We start from the raw sequence: 16811 nt of genomic DNA, 5'->3' as shown, positions 1-16811 counted from the left end.
GGGCTAACACTGCAACAGCCCCTTCACCATTCTTCTGGTCCTAGTGCCTCCCAGTCCTTTCTAATCCATCCTGCATATCACTCTAAGCTAATTTTCCTAAACTATTATTATTTTGAAGGCTCTGATCTGCTCAGAAACCTAAATGACCACCTTGCCTACTCTATCAAGCCCAAACTTCATTTGACTTTCAAAGCTCTATAATTCTACCTATAATAGAGAATTTCCTATTTCTCCACAAAACAGATTTCCCGAGAGTGGCCATATTTATCATACCCACAAAAATCGCCCTCTTTTTGCCTGGTTCATCCCATTCTTCTTCCCTTTCTTTCATCTGTCTAAATCTGATCCAACAATATACTGCTGCCACCCAGATGATTCTTTCTTTCAGTCCTTGCAAACATCAGCAGTCAGGCCCCATTAGCTTAACCTTTAATTGTTCTCAAATCACATAATTTATTTTATTCTTGCCTCTTACCAGATTGTAAGTTTCTTGGTGACAAAAGTATATCTCATGCTTATTTTATATCCCCTGATGTACCTGGCACAGGTCTAGGCATATAAATATTGAATAAATGGTTACTGATAGATAAGTGAGTACACTTAGCCTATATGTACAATCCATTTCTTTGCTTGAATACCAAATTAATTGTTTTAAATATTTGCTATTTTGTACTTGATTGACTGATTTCCCCCATCTTTATGACTTCACTAACAGTGTCTAATTTAGTTGATCTACATTTTTTTGGGTGCTTTGCTACAACTACCATTTTTAACTAGTAAAGCATTTATTAAGTAGTTTTTGTAGATTGTTTTCAGAGCAGCCTCTTTTTCTTTTCATTCTTTTTCTTCTGGTAAAATGCAAAGAGAAGCATGCTCATTGCTTGAAGAAATGTTGCTTGGTCAGTAGGTTCAGTCAATAAGTTGAATAGTGTTCCTCAGTACACCTGGATTAGATATAAGCAGTAGCCTTTGGCTATTGTCAACTTCTAGAACCAGATTTCTAAATTGTTCCTTTTCCCCCACAAATTGATAACTGCATGTGGAAAGAGAGAAAAAGAGAATAAGAAGTTTTGGTGTACCTACTATGTTTTCAAAGCTTTTACTTATAAAATATAGGGACATAGTTTTTAACTTAATTTATTAGTGATTAAATTTCTCCTAAACTGCTTTCGGTGACACCATAATTCTTACTACCACCTTTAAAAGGTATACATTCTCTTAGCTTCCAAGAAATCCTCCAATATTATAGGCTATGACCATTTCTGGGAAAACTGTGAGTCTTTTAAAGTATCCATTGCAGGGGCGCCTGGGTGGCGCAGTCGGTTAAGCGTCCGACTTCAGCCAGGTCACGATCTCGCGGTCTGTGAGTTCGAGCCCCGCGTCAGGCTCTGGGCTGATGGCTCGGAGCCTGGAGCCTGTTTCCGATTCCGTGTCTCCCTCTCTCTCTGCCCCTCCCCCGTTCATGCTCTGTCTCTCTCTGTCCCAAAAATAAATAAAAAACGTTGAAAAAAAAAAAATTTAAAGTATCCATTGCATGAACAGAGTCAGGCCTGAAGCAAGCTACTCTCGGTCTAAAACCAAAAATCTGTTTTGATTTCCTCTCTGCTATTAACTAGCTGAGTCATTTTTGGGAAAGCAGTGAGTGTATCTATACTTCATTGATCTTATTTGTAAAGTAAAGATGTTTCAGAATAGATTCTTTCTAAGAGTCCATGAAATCTAGTATTATGGTTAAGGTCATTTTTTAGGAGCTCCTGAACATCCTTTGTAAATATACCTAAATGCACGGTACTTTTTAAAACATTGACACCCACATCTTGATATGAAAGGATATATGTGCTCAGTTTATTTTTCTGCCTCAAGTTCTTTATGACAGTAAACCAGTCAATATCCATTATAGTCAACTAGTTCGCGTTTATGCCTCAACGTAAATAAAGATTTATTGTTTTTATAGGGTTAGGCAATTACATGTTATGCTTGTAAATAGTTTTTAGTTATTTTTTTGAAACTATTTGTTTTCCTAATCTAGTTCTCTAGTGGAACAAGGGCCCCTAACAAAATCAATTAAGTAAGCAGCCATTAGACTGAGAAGGAGGTAGTAGACGTTTTTTCTTCTAATTCTGTAACTACTGATGGATATTCACCATTTTGTCCATTTCATTTTATTATCTCCTCCTCTAAAAAAATATGCAAAAAAATCTAGATTAGGTAAATAAATACATAATACAATTATAAAAATTCCACATTAAAAATATACAATTTTGCCATTGCTTCTATTGAAAATTGTTATTTACAGAAACATTTGCCATACTCCATTTACTTTGATTTTTAAGTTTCCACAATTAGCAGTAAATCCTCTCCATTTCCAGACTCAAGTTTTTAAAAATGTTTAACACCACCTAAATTAAACCTATCCTCTAGTAAATCGTGGGTGATTTTCAGCTTGCATCATTATGAGAAATGAAAGAAAATAACCTTTAATTCTAAAGAGATTCACATAAGCATCTGAGGGAATAAATGACAAAACAGCTTGCGAGACTTTCAACAATTTACAGTTGTTTCAGCTCATGCCTCCCATTTCACATTGTGCCTCACCAGAAAACGTGTCTTTCTTCATCACTACCAAAAATTCGGGTTTTCCAATCATTCGTGGAGTTCAAGAGAGAACCCTGCTGAGTTCCCATAGGTGTAAAGTGGAGGAACCAGATACAAGAAATTCAGAGTGAGCCAATATCTTTAGGATGTCTCTGTGTGCCCGCACACAGGTACTTCAGGATGGTGGTAAAAATGTTGTTGAGAACTTAGCTTAGTTTCTCATTTATTTTTTTCTTGTTACCTGGATGAAACCTGCCTTATGTAACTGTTAGGTCTCACAAAATATAGTTATTTAACAAGATCACGTAAACTCCATCTGTTAGATAGTTCAGTTACCATTAATAATATGCCTTTATTATGCAACTCATTACAAAACACATTGTTAGCCTTACATTTAAAAAAAAAAAAAGCAAACTAGTTTTGTGTCCAGGTGGAAAATGAATTCAAATACGGTACATTTGGAAAACCTCAGAGAGTTCAAATTGTAAACTCTCTTCCCTTTCTAAAATTTTAGGATTCTTTTAGGATTTTTTGTAGTTAAAAATATATGATTGGAGAATAATGATAAAGAAATTATTTCTACTCTATAATTCTCTAATAACCTTTTTAAAAATGACTTGCCTACTTACAGGGGCCAAGAAGTAGCTTTCTCATAGCAATAAATCTGACTCTTGCTCTAGATGAATCCCTTGAGAGAAAGTAAGTGGTACCTTATGTTACACAGATATGATAGGCCTTGGTATTTTTTTTTTACCTTGCCCCTAGTATGTGACCACTTTGCCTTTTGTCTTAGAAACACTGGTGGTTTCTTTCCTACTGTGTTTTCCATGAAGCTGCAATGACCATGACTGATTTTATCATAGCTACAAACCATTTGTACACGCGCATAAATATATCGTTTTCTACGGAATGATGAGGTCATGTCACTAGAGATTCAAGTGTTTGAAGTAAGATTAGTAATATTAACTTTATTTTTTACAACAACAATAATAAACAACAGCAACAATGGCAACCTGAATCAGAAATGGGAATGGAGGAGTAGAAAACAAAGGGATGGTGTCAAACCGATATTCACAAGTTTACACGTAACTGGATAACGTGTTTCTTTGAGCAGAGTCCCTGATGGAAAATGTGCTCCCTCTGTGACCAAGTCACGTGGTGATGGGCCCTACAGAACTCTTCGCATAGGACCTAGACTAGAAAACATTAGTGCAGTAATGGTTCATGGATTAAGGGTCAGATGTTGTGGAGATTCATTCTTTAACAGGATACATTTTGTTATAGTACTCTAGTACTTCACACTATAGTACTCTAGTACTCCACAAACTGGATGAATTCCATGTCAACTCCTGTCTTTAGCCATAGCACCCAAAAAAGCTAATTATAATGCAACAAATAAGCTACAGACTAAAAAAGAAAAAAACTTACTTACACATACAGTTGGACATTTCCATTTTCTCTAATTTAAGTGCCCTAGAATGGAACTCTCATGAATAGCAGTCTCTCAGGTCACAATTATGCCAACACACCTCTACTGTACACCATTTAGCTACAGACATTTTTTTAATCAAGTGAATTAAAGTTTTGACATTTTCTTTTTTCTTTACACATAGATTTTTTAAAAAGAAAAATCTGAAAATAGTTTTAAAAACAATCTTTATCAGGGAATGATTGGAGGTCTGACCCCACCCCCAAAATCTTTATAACTGTATTGTATTCATTTAAATCTTATTTTTTTATTTTATTTTTTTTCAATATATGAAGTTTATTGTCAAATTGGTTTCCATACAACACCCAGTGCTCATCCCAACAGGTGCCCTCCTCAATACCCATCACCCACCCACCCCACCCTCCCACCCCCCCATCAACCCTCAGTTTGTTCTCAGTTTTTAAGAGTCTCTTATGCTTTGGCTGTCTTCCACTCTAACCTCTTTTTTTTGTTTTTTTTCCTTCCCCTCCCCAATGGGTTTCTGTTAAGTTTCTCAGGATCCACATAAGAGTGAAACCATATGGTATCTGTCTTTCTCTGTATGGCTTATTTCACTTAGCATAACACTCTCCAGTTCCATCCATGTTGCTACAAAGGGCCATATTTCATTCTTTCTCATTGCCACGTAGTACTCCATTGTGTATATATTCATTTAAAGATAGGTTAATATGTTCTCAGTATCTTCTCAATCACTTATAAGACATCAGGCTTGCCAAAACACATTCAAGGAATTTGATCATTTCAAAAATGTATTGTTGTACTTTGGCACACAATATAGGTAACTTTGTCTTTGTCAATACATTTTCCCAACAGAGGATTACCACCTTAACTGTCACGGTAACTCCCATGCATGATTTCTGTGGTTTGTGACTTCGTGGTGTTGATGCATGCCAATGATAATAGTACTAATGTAGCAATTGTTTTTGTCTGATATTTAGTTTTATGTCTCCTTATTAATAATTTTTACAACATTTGCCCCAGTTAAACCACTTTGTCTGCTTAGTGAAAAAGACCCCCAAAAAAGTTATTGTTATTTTTCTTAAAGTTTTTAGTCTTACAATAATGTGGCTGTGTTCTTTACTGTTTGGGAAATCAAATCCTTTGTGTGTGGGGGGAGGCTAGGTGTCCAGAAACACAGGTAGTATTAGCATGCTAATTCATCCCAAGGAGATGAATGTGGAACACAACAGCAATTTTACATTATGTTATGGAATCAACTCAAAAGCATATTCAGTGTTATTTTGCCTAAATGTATTGATAGTTTTGCACAGAAGTAGGTAGTTTTTATACTTACATAACTGGTGAAGTTTGTCCCCATTGCAAATTAATGTTGGGGGATGTTTGATTATGACAGAAATAATGGAAGTATATGGTGTACTTATTATTTAAAGCATAAATTGTAATACATATATTTGCTGCTTTTTAAAACTTTGTCTTTTCTTGATTTAGGGTCCCCCTGGACCACCTGGACCTCAAGGACTACAAGGGCCAAAGGTCATTCTTTATTTTACTTGTTTCCATTTACCACTTATGGTACAGAGAATCCCACCTTAAATATATGTATCTTTGAAAAATCATTTTTAGAAAATACTAGAGAAGCTAAGATCATCAATATTGCTTAAGGCAGCTAAGAATGGACACTGAGGTCTGGGCTGAAGGGACAGGAAATCAGAAAGGGAAAAAAAAGGAAGATTAGGTAAGAAGGGAGAGAAATAAGACTAGCATTAAATTTAAAGGGAGGACATTGAGAAAAACAGAATATTAAATGAGGGAAAGACAAGTTTTATAGAAATTATAAAGGTAAAGAGCCACTAAATATAGTACATGAAAAAAGGAAAATATTTATATACAGGAGGATTGAAGAAAAATTTATTCTAACACTAAAAAAGATTTTCCCTTTAATTTTTTATAATAAAAATAATAAGAGAAGCTTTAGCATGATGCATTCACAGACGAAAATTTGAGGAATCATTTTTCAACCACTTTTTATAACAAATCCCATTGTATTTATTCATTCTGCCATTTGAATCTTATCTAATGAAACATACCAACTATGAACAACAGAAACCTAGAATTACTTGATTATGTCTCAGATTTGTCGGTGGTTTCAGCTTTACCCCTCCAAACTTAAATTTAGTTATTTAACCAAATTTGAGCAAGTAACACATGGCCATTGTCTCTCACTTTTTAGAACTGAGCCATGTGTGTTGAAATATGACTTTTATCACTGGATTTTTGTAGGAGATTCAAGTGATTTTGAAATCCATCTTTTGTTGATGCCTTTCAAAGCACTTTATTTGCTGAGTCTGTCATGTACACACACACACACACACACACCAGCTTTTATACTCTTTAAGATACTTAGAAAGCTAACACATGGAAAATTATTTTTCTATTACAAAAAGGAATATAAAGTAAAATATTGCCGAGGTCCTTACCCATATAAGATATACTTAGAACATAGACCCTAATTTTAAACAGATATCATGTATAACATTATTGTAAGGTTTGGGTTTTTAACTTTCTGTTTCTCTATCACATTCTGGGCCCTAAGAGATAGAACACAAAAATTGTCCAGTTACACAGTCTTTGTTCCTGGTAAGCAAGTCAGCCTGGATCCCTGCTCTCTAATATCTTGGTGAGCTGGACTAGACAACAGAGGGGTGAATCTGCAGATTCCCTTTTCCTCTATGTAGAGTCAACCAGGATCTAAATTCCTTGCTTCTGTGCTAAACACATACCTCTTTCCTTACACACCTCAAAAGCTCCTAGGACTTTACTCTTCTTTAAAGCCCAAAGGCCTATAGCCACCCTAAGGGTATAAATCCCTTGTCCTAAAGAGGCAAAAAGAACCACCTAGCCATGAAGGGTATATAATAGTGTTAAAACATATACACTTCCCCTTGTTTTATAATCTAATTGCTACTCATTTTTTAATTCAGTTATTCAGTAAGTAATTTTTGAGCCTCTACTCTATAATAAAGACTAATATCTAACAGAGATATCTGAATATAGCAAGGGGTTTCAACAAGGAGCTTACAGTTTAGAACAGGAGCGAGGCAAGTAAAGGCACAATTACTAATAAATAGAGTAAGTGCTTTGATGAGTGCATGCTATGGATGTCCATACAGGAAGGCTCCTCTCAGTCTTAAGAGTCAAGGATGACTTTGAGCTGAAAATGAAAGACGGGAGGAAGCTGGCCAAATGAGTGTCTTGACAAGTGAGCTGTGGGAGGGAGTTAGTCATACTCCCTTACCTCTCATCCCTGCTGGCCTTCCCACAATGCTGTCACTCTACCCCACCCCACACACTGCACAATGATCTTGTAATTGAGATCTTGGGCTGACTGATACAATCTTTCATGCTTTCCTTGATCTCTCCTTGAGAAGGTTGGGATAACAGGGGTGAGATGTGCCTATGACCAAGAGTCAGAAAATGCAGCCAAAGTCAAGTGTAGAACCCATTTGCACTGGGGACTTAGACTGAATGGGAGCCTATTCAATTAGTGTTTCTCTTTATCAAACAAAGATTGTTTGACTTCTTACACATCAAGTAATTCTTTACAAACTACATTTGATGAGTGAAAGATAAATTCATAACTCATGAGTTCTGTTTTCTTTTAAACACTCGCGGGTCACATTTTGAAGGTAAAAGCTTAGCAAAACAGTCATTATTGGACCCAGAGTGCTGACAAGCATTCAGACTGAATGAAACTAAGGCTTAGCCAGGTGCATCCAACCTCAGCAGACTTGTTTGTGGCAAAATAAACTTTGCTTCTACCACAAAGGGTGAGAAATCAGGAGTAAGGAAAGACTTTTTCTTCCCCCACCCCCACTTTTTTTTTTTTTTAATGCATTTGTTTGTCAGGCTTTCTTTAATTGGAAAGCTCAAATTTCATGTTGGGGCCAAGAGCTCTTAAAGTTTTTACCAGGGAAGAGATCTCTAACAATTTCACTATTGTGGTTTATACATCATCAAACAAGCCTTTCTAAAAAAATACAGTCAAGTCAGCTCCCTTGAAAATCTGTCTGTGAGGCAGGCCACTCACAATCAGGAGAGCTGACTTTACAAAGTTTCCACCATGTGGGAATCAGGCATATTTATAATGGGATCTGCAAAAGTGACTCATTGATCTAAAATAATATCTTACCTTTCAAAGAATTTGTTTGTTCAGTACCTTTCCAAGTGAAAAATGACTGGACCTTTGTTGGTTGGATAAATATCTAGCACATTGCTTAAATTTGTTTTTAATGGGTCATCTTCAATTAAGATAAAATAGTTTTTGGGTTGTCAGGGTTTCTAAAATGTCATAATATGAATAGTAAACTTTAATTCATTCCTACCATAGTATAGGTAATTGAACTCACCCAAAAGTAATTTTATGTGGATTAAGATATTATCTAATTGATTATGTCTGGAAATAGCACATTCACAATTATGAATCTGTATCCACTGTTCAAATGGTGCCAGTTAAAACACTGCATTCGATTTTTAAGTTAACTTTTATGTTTTTGCTTTTTTCTCAAGTTGGAAAATAAAAAGAAAGAGAAATAATACAGATTTTTTAAGGATAAAAAAATTAACTGAGGCTTATAAGTTATTGTTACAGGGTATAGTCAACCTTCAAAATATCTCTGCCGGTTTTCTTTCACCATTTTTTCCTTTAGCCTGAATCTCACATGGGGAAAAAAATAAAAACATTGGATCTTAGCTACATATAAGTATTGTTATATGTAATCTTTAAGAAAATGTTATTTCACTTAGTTTTGATATGCGTATGATGTAACAAAGTGTTCTTGGGTTATGATGCCTTTGCTGAAAAGTCAAATTGTACTATTACCAACCAGCATCACTTTTATTTACCAATGATGAATGGAGACAAGCCATCACTTTTTATCTTAACAGGGAGAGCCAGGATCTCCAGGAATGCCAGGAGTTGATGGAGAGCAGGTAATTTTCAAAGATATATACTGTCATTTAAAGCATCATTATTGATCACTACTTTTATTATAGATTTGGAGCCAAAAAGACATGAGTGTTGACATATGACCCCCTCTTTCTTTTTTCACCATCTGTTGTAGAGACTATATTAACTCTAAAAAGCAATTGGTTTTAAATTAGACGTTAGTTTTCTTTGCAGAAACAGACCAGCAATATGACACTTTGTGTTAATACTCCTTACCAATCTACCAGTGACACTTCTGTGAATTTTTATTAGACTTATAAGATTATTACAAATTTAGTAAGAATAGCCTAATTTTTTGTAAGTGAATGCTAACAGGTCAAGATTATAATCAGTCAACAAAAGTTTCCACAAAATTAGATATTCCTTATATGTGTTATTTTGACAATATTTTTTTTCCCAAATAAAGATTACACCTAATTTTCAAGATCACTAGAAAATACAGAAACAAGTGGGGCACTTGTGCTTCCACAGAATATGTCAGTATCTCCAATGGTTTCCCTTAAATCAGAGGTTAGCAAACTTTTTCATAAAAGACCAGATAGTAAATGTTTTAGACTTTGCAGATCACATACAGTTTTTGTCACAGATTTTTTTTTATCTGAACACCCCTTAAATTTTTTCTCAAAGATTCAATTTGTGCAAAAATAATCCCTGGGCTGGATTTGGCCTCTAAGCTGTTGTTTACCTCTGGCCAGAAAGAATCTGACTAAGGAGAATATGGACACTACTCTCAATTCAGAGTCAAATCACAATGGTTAGCTTCAAGATATTTGATATTTTCTGGGCTTTCGTTATTTACCCAATAAATGACTAAAATCAAGAAAATCGTAAGAAATCAAGAGGTTTCTTTTTTTTCTTTTTTTCAAGAGGTTTCTTGATACAGTTAGTGAACTATGCTTCTCAGGAGATAGTATTAGGTAAGAAAATTAAATTCAAGAGTTATTTTAATATTAGAGTTGTATATTGAAGTAATATAATGTCACATAAAATAAACGTGATAGTTAAAAAAAGAAAAACACTTCTGATGATATGCTATTATTAATCAGAGATCACATAAGCATTTAAAAATCTGGTTGTATCCCCAATGCTAGTCATTAAAAATAATTAATTTAACATGCATAAAGATACTACATGGTCCCTGCATACATAGTAGCTGGGGTTTTTTTCTATACGCTTCACAAGGTCTACTTCTGCTACTAAGTCCAGTAGCAAGGACAGGCTACCCTACTACTCTCCATCACTAGATTCCTAAAACCAACCAGGGGCTGATTAATCAGTTAGATCCATCTACTACCCACTCAAGCACCTATCCACTCACCCACCTAGCAAGTGATTCTGAACTAAGTGCTATTAAATAGGTATAAGTAAAGAAAAAACACGTTCCTACTGTTTGTAAGTAGGTTTGGGTATGGAAAAGATGAATAGGTTTGTGCAGCCAGGGGCCCCTTACTACCAGAACTGTCATCATCCCTGCCCAAGAATGGGCCATCTGGTCATATGATAGTGAAGCTCCTTGGATGAAAATACTTAACAATAAAAATCCACTTCAGTGTTATTATTACAAAACTCAGATTTGTTAGCATTCAAAATATACATCTCTCTATTTACTCACTGTAAAAGAAGAATAAAAATAGCATCATGGGAGAGCCTGGGTGGCTCAGTCAGTTGAGCGTCCGACTCTTGATTTTGACTCGGATCATAATCCAGAGTCTTGGGATCAAGCCCTGAGTTGAGCTCTGCACTGAGCGTGGAGCCTGCTTAAGATTTCTCTCCCCCCCCCTCTCTCCTGCCCCCCTTGCCCCTCTCCCCTGCTTGTGCTCTCTCTCTTAAAAAATTTTTTTAAAGCACCATGGATCACCTCATTGAGATGTCATGAGAATAAAATAAGAATGCTGTGGAAAAGTTGAAACATTTGTAAGCTTGACTGAACTCTGATGCCTAAAGACCAGGCACCTAATAATTGGTGCCTACATTATTTATGTTTCTGTATATTGAACCATTGAAAACTGATGGTGATTGGAACTTCCACCTGCTTTTAAGAGGGGTAGGAGAGTGTGGTGGATGGAGAGGGGAGAAATTTATTTGAGCCTTTGTTCTTATAACGCTAGTCCTGGTTCAAAATGTGTGTTGTACTGCTGAGAACTCAGTCCCTTACATTGTTTTCAGGACCAGTGATATTGAATTAACTGCCAGGTAAAAATACAGAATCAGGAGAAATTATGTTAACACCTAAATTCATCGTTTTCATACTTAAATGACCTAAGTAATAGGGTTTAATCCCTTCTGTTACATGAGGAAATAGTACTGATTCAATGTAGAAGATTGCTATAAGAAATAACCCTAGCAGTGAAAATCAGAATCATCTCAGCATAGGATCACCCACTGACAAAATTGATCTGGAATTCTGTTTTCCTTAGGATGTTACTATCAAGTTTCAGTGTGATTGTTACATGTAAACCGTATCATTTGTAGGGACTTAAAGGCTCAAAGGGAGACATGGGGGACCCAGGTATGCCAGGTGAAAAAGGAGGAATCGGACTTCCTGGATTACCGGTATGTTTGTACTTTTTAGGATGTGTTCATGTTAAGATAAATTAAATCAGAAAAGAGGAGCACCTGGGTGGCTCAGTTGGTTAAATGTCTGACTCCTGGTTTCATGATCTCGCTCAGGTCATGATCTCATGGTGTTGGGGGTTCGAGCCCCACATCAGACTCTGTGCTGCCAGCGCAAAGCCAGCTTGGGATTCTCTCTCTCCCTCTCTCTGCCCCTCCCCCACTCGCACTGTGTCTGTCTCAAAATAAGTAAACTTAAAAAGAAAAAAGAGTTTTATGATTACCTGCATTCTCATCTAGTGGTTCATGTACTATTTTATTCTTAAATATTTGAGGTATTGTTGGTTAATTACTCCAACTGTGGCACTAAAACAAGTTTTAAAGCATCTAACCAAGTGAATTATAAAATAAACCTTCATGTTTTCCTGAATTATTTTCATCAGAAGATAGAAAGATAGAGTTGATCACTTTAATTTAGTATGCATCAGATGGTGACAACTGATCATTTTTAAATAAACCATAATTTAAAAATTAACAAACTAAAAAAATGTAAGGTAATTTTAAAACAAGTTACTGTTTAAAAAGTGTTCTCTTTGTGTGAATGGAATGGTGTTTTTATGACTTTACCCCACAATTTTTACTGAGGATTTGGAAGGGAAAATTTTAAAAAATGTAAAAGAAATGGAGAGATAGGTATTGTTAACCCTATTTTCAGCTAAGAACCCTGAAACTTCATTTTCATCCTCAGTAATTAAATTGTGAGATTAAAACAAAAAAATGTAGAAGACTTCACTGCCTTAGGCCTATTTTAAAACAAGGAAGTATATAAATGTCAATAAAAGACTGACCTTTGCTATTTAAAGTGAGCACCACCACAAAAAATATAACATTTATAATCTGATATAGATAACAATGTATAAGTTTAACCAATCACATCTAACCTAGTTTTTATTTGCTTTAAATTGTATTTCACATATCACCCACAGTCCTAGAAATTTGGAGAAGCTTGCTCTTTGAGACGAAAATGCAAGGGGATAAATCTTTCTTTTATATATTATGTGCATAAGACTATAAAAATTTCAAAAGGATGATGGGTTTGGGGAGGAAATTCAGTTGCTTTCTTATACTTTGGAAACAACTTTACCAACTCAACTCTTACTGGTTATTTGTAGGGTGCCAATGGAATGAAAGGAGAAAAAGGAGACTCTGGATTACCAGGTCCTCAGGGTCCTTCCGTAAGTTGATGGTGGCTGAACTTCCGCGGTTACTAAAGAACTCTAAAACAGGCCTATTACTTACCAAGTTCAATCTGTGCCAGATGGCTTATCAACAGTAGAAAGACTGTGAACCTTTTAGTTTGTCAAACTATAGAAAAAATGTCTGTCGGCCTTTTACGATGAGAGACAATGTGTCTCAGAAGTCTGAGTTAAAAGCAGTTTTTTAGGAGACTGTCTAATCCTAAGGAGAAAAAATCAATGGTTTTCCCATAACACTTTTGGGTAGAGCTTTGTGATTACAGAGCACACTTTTTTCCCCCCTCCAGAGCCCTGTTGCTGCTCAGTGAAATATTGGAGAGTTTAATAGTGATTGTGATATTATAGCATCTCTTGATGATTGCTGTCCTTTCTTTTAATGTACTTTAGATTTATTCTGGCTTTTGTAAAACAGCTGTATTTTTTTAAAGTTTTTTCTTGCTGTTGTTGCTGTTCTCAAGAAGGCATTTCTAAACGTAAAGAATCAAATGCCTCACTTTTTCTAGTATCCTTCTTCCTCTGCATCTATTAATGGCCTTAGCAGAACCCTAGCACAAGATCCAAGCCAAACTGCCTTATCTAAATGAAGTAACCAAATCCATGTTTATTTTTTGGACGTACAGATCATAGGCCCACCAGGCCCACCAGGCCCCCATGGCCCACCAGGCCCCATGGTAAGCCTCTCTTCTCTACAAAATGTAATCATGTATTTATGAGTATGCTACTAGAAAAACATGAACACATCCCTCACAACAGCCAGCTTGTATTTTGGGCTGCTCTCTGTAGAATGAACAGAAAATACGAGGTGCTCTGAGATATCTGACTTTACGGTATTGGCCTTCATTCCCAAATACGTCTCTTGAAAAGAGATAGAGTAGTTTTGTGATAGGAGAGTCAAGGATAGATTTGACAAGCTTTACTCCAACCTCCAGTATGAACGTCAAAAAATCATCTTAACCAACCCATTTAGGCCATTCATAGCATAACAGGATTAATAATTGTAGCCATTAATGAATGTGTCTAACCAACTGTGAAACATTTTAATGAGATTTTAATAGGCACATTTATAAAATAATATGAGAAAAATTGTAGATGACATATATTGTTGCTTCTTTTTCTTTTCACCTTTATGGTACTCTGGTGGATCCAGGGTTCACCGCAAGTATCCCTCAGACAATGGCCATGCCTTCACAGAACTCCTATCTGGTGAGGAAGGCAGCCATTAAGCCAGTGTAATTCTCAAAATGTCCACCTAATGGCGGTAGTGTTAAGGCTAGAACATAGAAGGTGGAGTGCTTCAGCTGCTTTTGCCTGGGGCAGGATGGGTACAAGTCAGGTAGCCTCTAAGGTCACATTCGTCCCTAAGGTATCTCAATAAACTCTATGCCTTTAGTCATACAGATTAAATAAACTGTGGGTCATGTTTTCCCCCTGGAACATCACTGGAATGATCTAAGCTGCAAAGCATAGCCCCAGACCCAATCATCTATTTCTCACTAACTGTTGTTTTCTGTTTCATATCATGAAATAGTTATAATTAACATTATTTTCTTAATACTAAACTGTTCATTAAGAATTAAGCAAATGACATACTTTTGGCTTTCTTTTATACTCCCTCCACTTTAAGTTAGAAGATTAAAATTTTAAAGGCTATATCTTATTCATATCATAAAATTGATTAGTTTAAAGGGATTTTAACCATTACTACAATAAAATAAGAATACTTGATAAAGTAACAGCCATTCCCTGAAAATGCTTATCCACTGCTTATCTAAAGGGAAAATATTATTCCAATGCAGACATATATAACAAATATTTGTATATTGCTTGACAAAAAATTTTTCCTACAGTTGTATGATTTCGCTGTTGGGTGTTTAAATACTCCTCTCTCCAAAGAGTTAATTCAAATAACTTGAAAGGTTTAAAGCAATCCACAGTAACCTTTAGGTAATTTAGGTTAGCTAATTAGTCTCTATGGTTAGATTTTCCACAAAATACAGGAGAAAAGCCCTGATGCATGTATGCGTTATAACTTCCTTCCATTGGTAAACAACTGTTACAAAAGCCTTGAAGAATTCGTCTTCGTAAAAACAAATGCATTCTAACTAATAATGATTAGTGCTCTGTGGATAGAATCTTTTCCTTAGTCTTAAATTAATGATGCCACAGGGTCCCAAACTTGACTATCATCTCCTCGTTTCCTTCTTTCTTTAGATTCTTCTTGGGTCTATGGGATTCAGTAATGGGAAAAGGTCTTCCCTTCACCAGGACTTCTCTTTGGCAAATTTCTGTATTTTAGGACCTATCTCTATTCTGTGTAACTCAAAGTATGTCACATGTTCCACCTAGATTTTATGAAAATATGGATTTGAGAAATAGGAGTAGTGTGGGTTCACAATACTTTTTTAAAAATGTTTTTCTTACATATTTCTCCCTCTCACAGGTATTTAGCAGAACAAATTGCTGTTAGTGAATTTCCAATTACAGACCAATCCAAGAGCTGGAAGGAACATTCACTAGGTGTTAACATCCACTGTCCTGCCTCTAGCTATAGCTCCAAGAAGAAGATTCTTGTTTTACATCTCTTTGGCTACTCTATACAATAATCACTTCTGTTAGGAAATAGTGAATCAATTCTTAATTAAAATCTGTGTTTTTCATTTTCAGGGACCTCATGGACTTCCTGGACCAAAGGTAATCCAAAAAAATCCTTTGATTATTGGATTTCTGTTTCCCTGTTAATCATGGAGAAGCATGACAGAAGCATGTCTGTCCCATCTTATTTATGTGTTATATAATGTTATATAATGTTGTATAATCTTTAAGCCTTTAAGTATCCAGATGTTTAAATCTCACAACACAGAATGTCTTACAACAAATTTAAGTGATATCACCTGGAGATGAATTCCTCCTCGTTTTGCCTTTTTCCATGACACTATGTAAGTTTCTTAATTACTAATCATAATATGTATACTCAAAATCAACCATTTAGAGGTGAAACTGATGAGATTCTCAGACTGGTTCAGATGTTCTTTCTTATGGTATCATTAGTTGCATATTTAGGTGTAACTGATACCCCTTGTTTGTCATATAGCGGTGCTGCATCTAAATGCTTTAACTATCCAACATCTTAATTTTGTACTCCCCCAGAGATCACTGGTCTAGAATGGGGTAGAGTGTATCATGTACTCTATGCTCTGGATTAATAAGAGAACAATAGAGAATACCCCTGCTCATCAGAATTAGTGCAGCTTATATTGTAAAGATGGTTTCCATCAGTTCTTTGCTTTTGTGTAGACCAAGAGGACATTTTGGAGAGTTAAAATGAGCCCTGAAAGAAAGGTTTCTTCTTCCAGGCAGTATATGCAATGAGTTCCTATGTTCTAACCTCAGCTTTGCCACTAACAGGCCCCGTCACTTTCAGCAGACTATTTACCCGCTCTGATCCTTCTTTTACTCAACTAGGCAACTGACCTCATAGTGTTGCGATAATTTAATGGGTATATTTGTAAGATACTTAGCACAATATCTGGTGCAGTTGTCAATAAACACCCAATAAATATCGGTTGTTATCTTATGATTTGATGCTTTGTTCTGAATTTAAAAATTCAGGAAAAAAAAACTCATGAGAGAAGGTTCAAGGACTCTTGAAAGCTCCTTAGTAGTGAGTTGGTGCATTTAAATGGTGAGAGGTAGGGGAACACATAAATGCAATGTTGGAGCTAGAAATCAGAAAGCTTAGCGGCAGCCCACCCTCTCCTTTAGGAACTCCCTGTGGCCCACTCAGCTTTAGGAATGCAGAAGTATTGGTTGGACCCCAGAAATCTGAGTTTCATTTTTTGGGGTCAGGCAGGTGACTCACCTATGAATGGGAAAAATTCATGCCTCTTTATTCTTCTTAGAACACCATACTTCTAGTAAGGCCAGTGTCTCAGAAGCACGGATTATAGTTTGA

At 35.8% G+C, this 16811-nt stretch overlaps 1 protein-coding gene across 1 annotated transcript in view; it reads left to right on the top strand.

Annotated features, from left to right (window-relative positions):
• The window catches only part of COL25A1 (collagen type XXV alpha 1 chain), a 465928-nt gene that overhangs the window by 419175 nt on the left and 29942 nt on the right, over window positions 1-16811 (top strand). Inside the window, exons 23-29 of the mRNA XM_078445823.2 lie at window positions 4898-4921; window positions 5534-5578; window positions 8990-9034; window positions 11523-11603; window positions 12776-12838; window positions 13480-13530; window positions 15524-15550. Of these exons, the coding sequence (XP_078301949.2) occupies window positions 4898-4921; window positions 5534-5578; window positions 8990-9034; window positions 11523-11603; window positions 12776-12838; window positions 13480-13530; window positions 15524-15550 (336 nt within the window). The remainder of the gene's footprint in view (window positions 1-4897; window positions 4922-5533; window positions 5579-8989; window positions 9035-11522; window positions 11604-12775; window positions 12839-13479; window positions 13531-15523; window positions 15551-16811) is intronic.

This window comes from Panthera onca, chromosome B1 (genome assembly GCF_046562875.1).
Source record: "Panthera onca isolate mPanOnc1 chromosome B1, mPanOnc1 haplotype 2, whole genome shotgun sequence".
NCBI lineage: Eukaryota > Metazoa > Chordata > Mammalia > Carnivora > Felidae > Panthera > Panthera onca.
The sequence above is the reverse complement of the archived record's forward strand: the minus strand, read 5'-3'. Positions and strand labels throughout refer to the sequence as shown.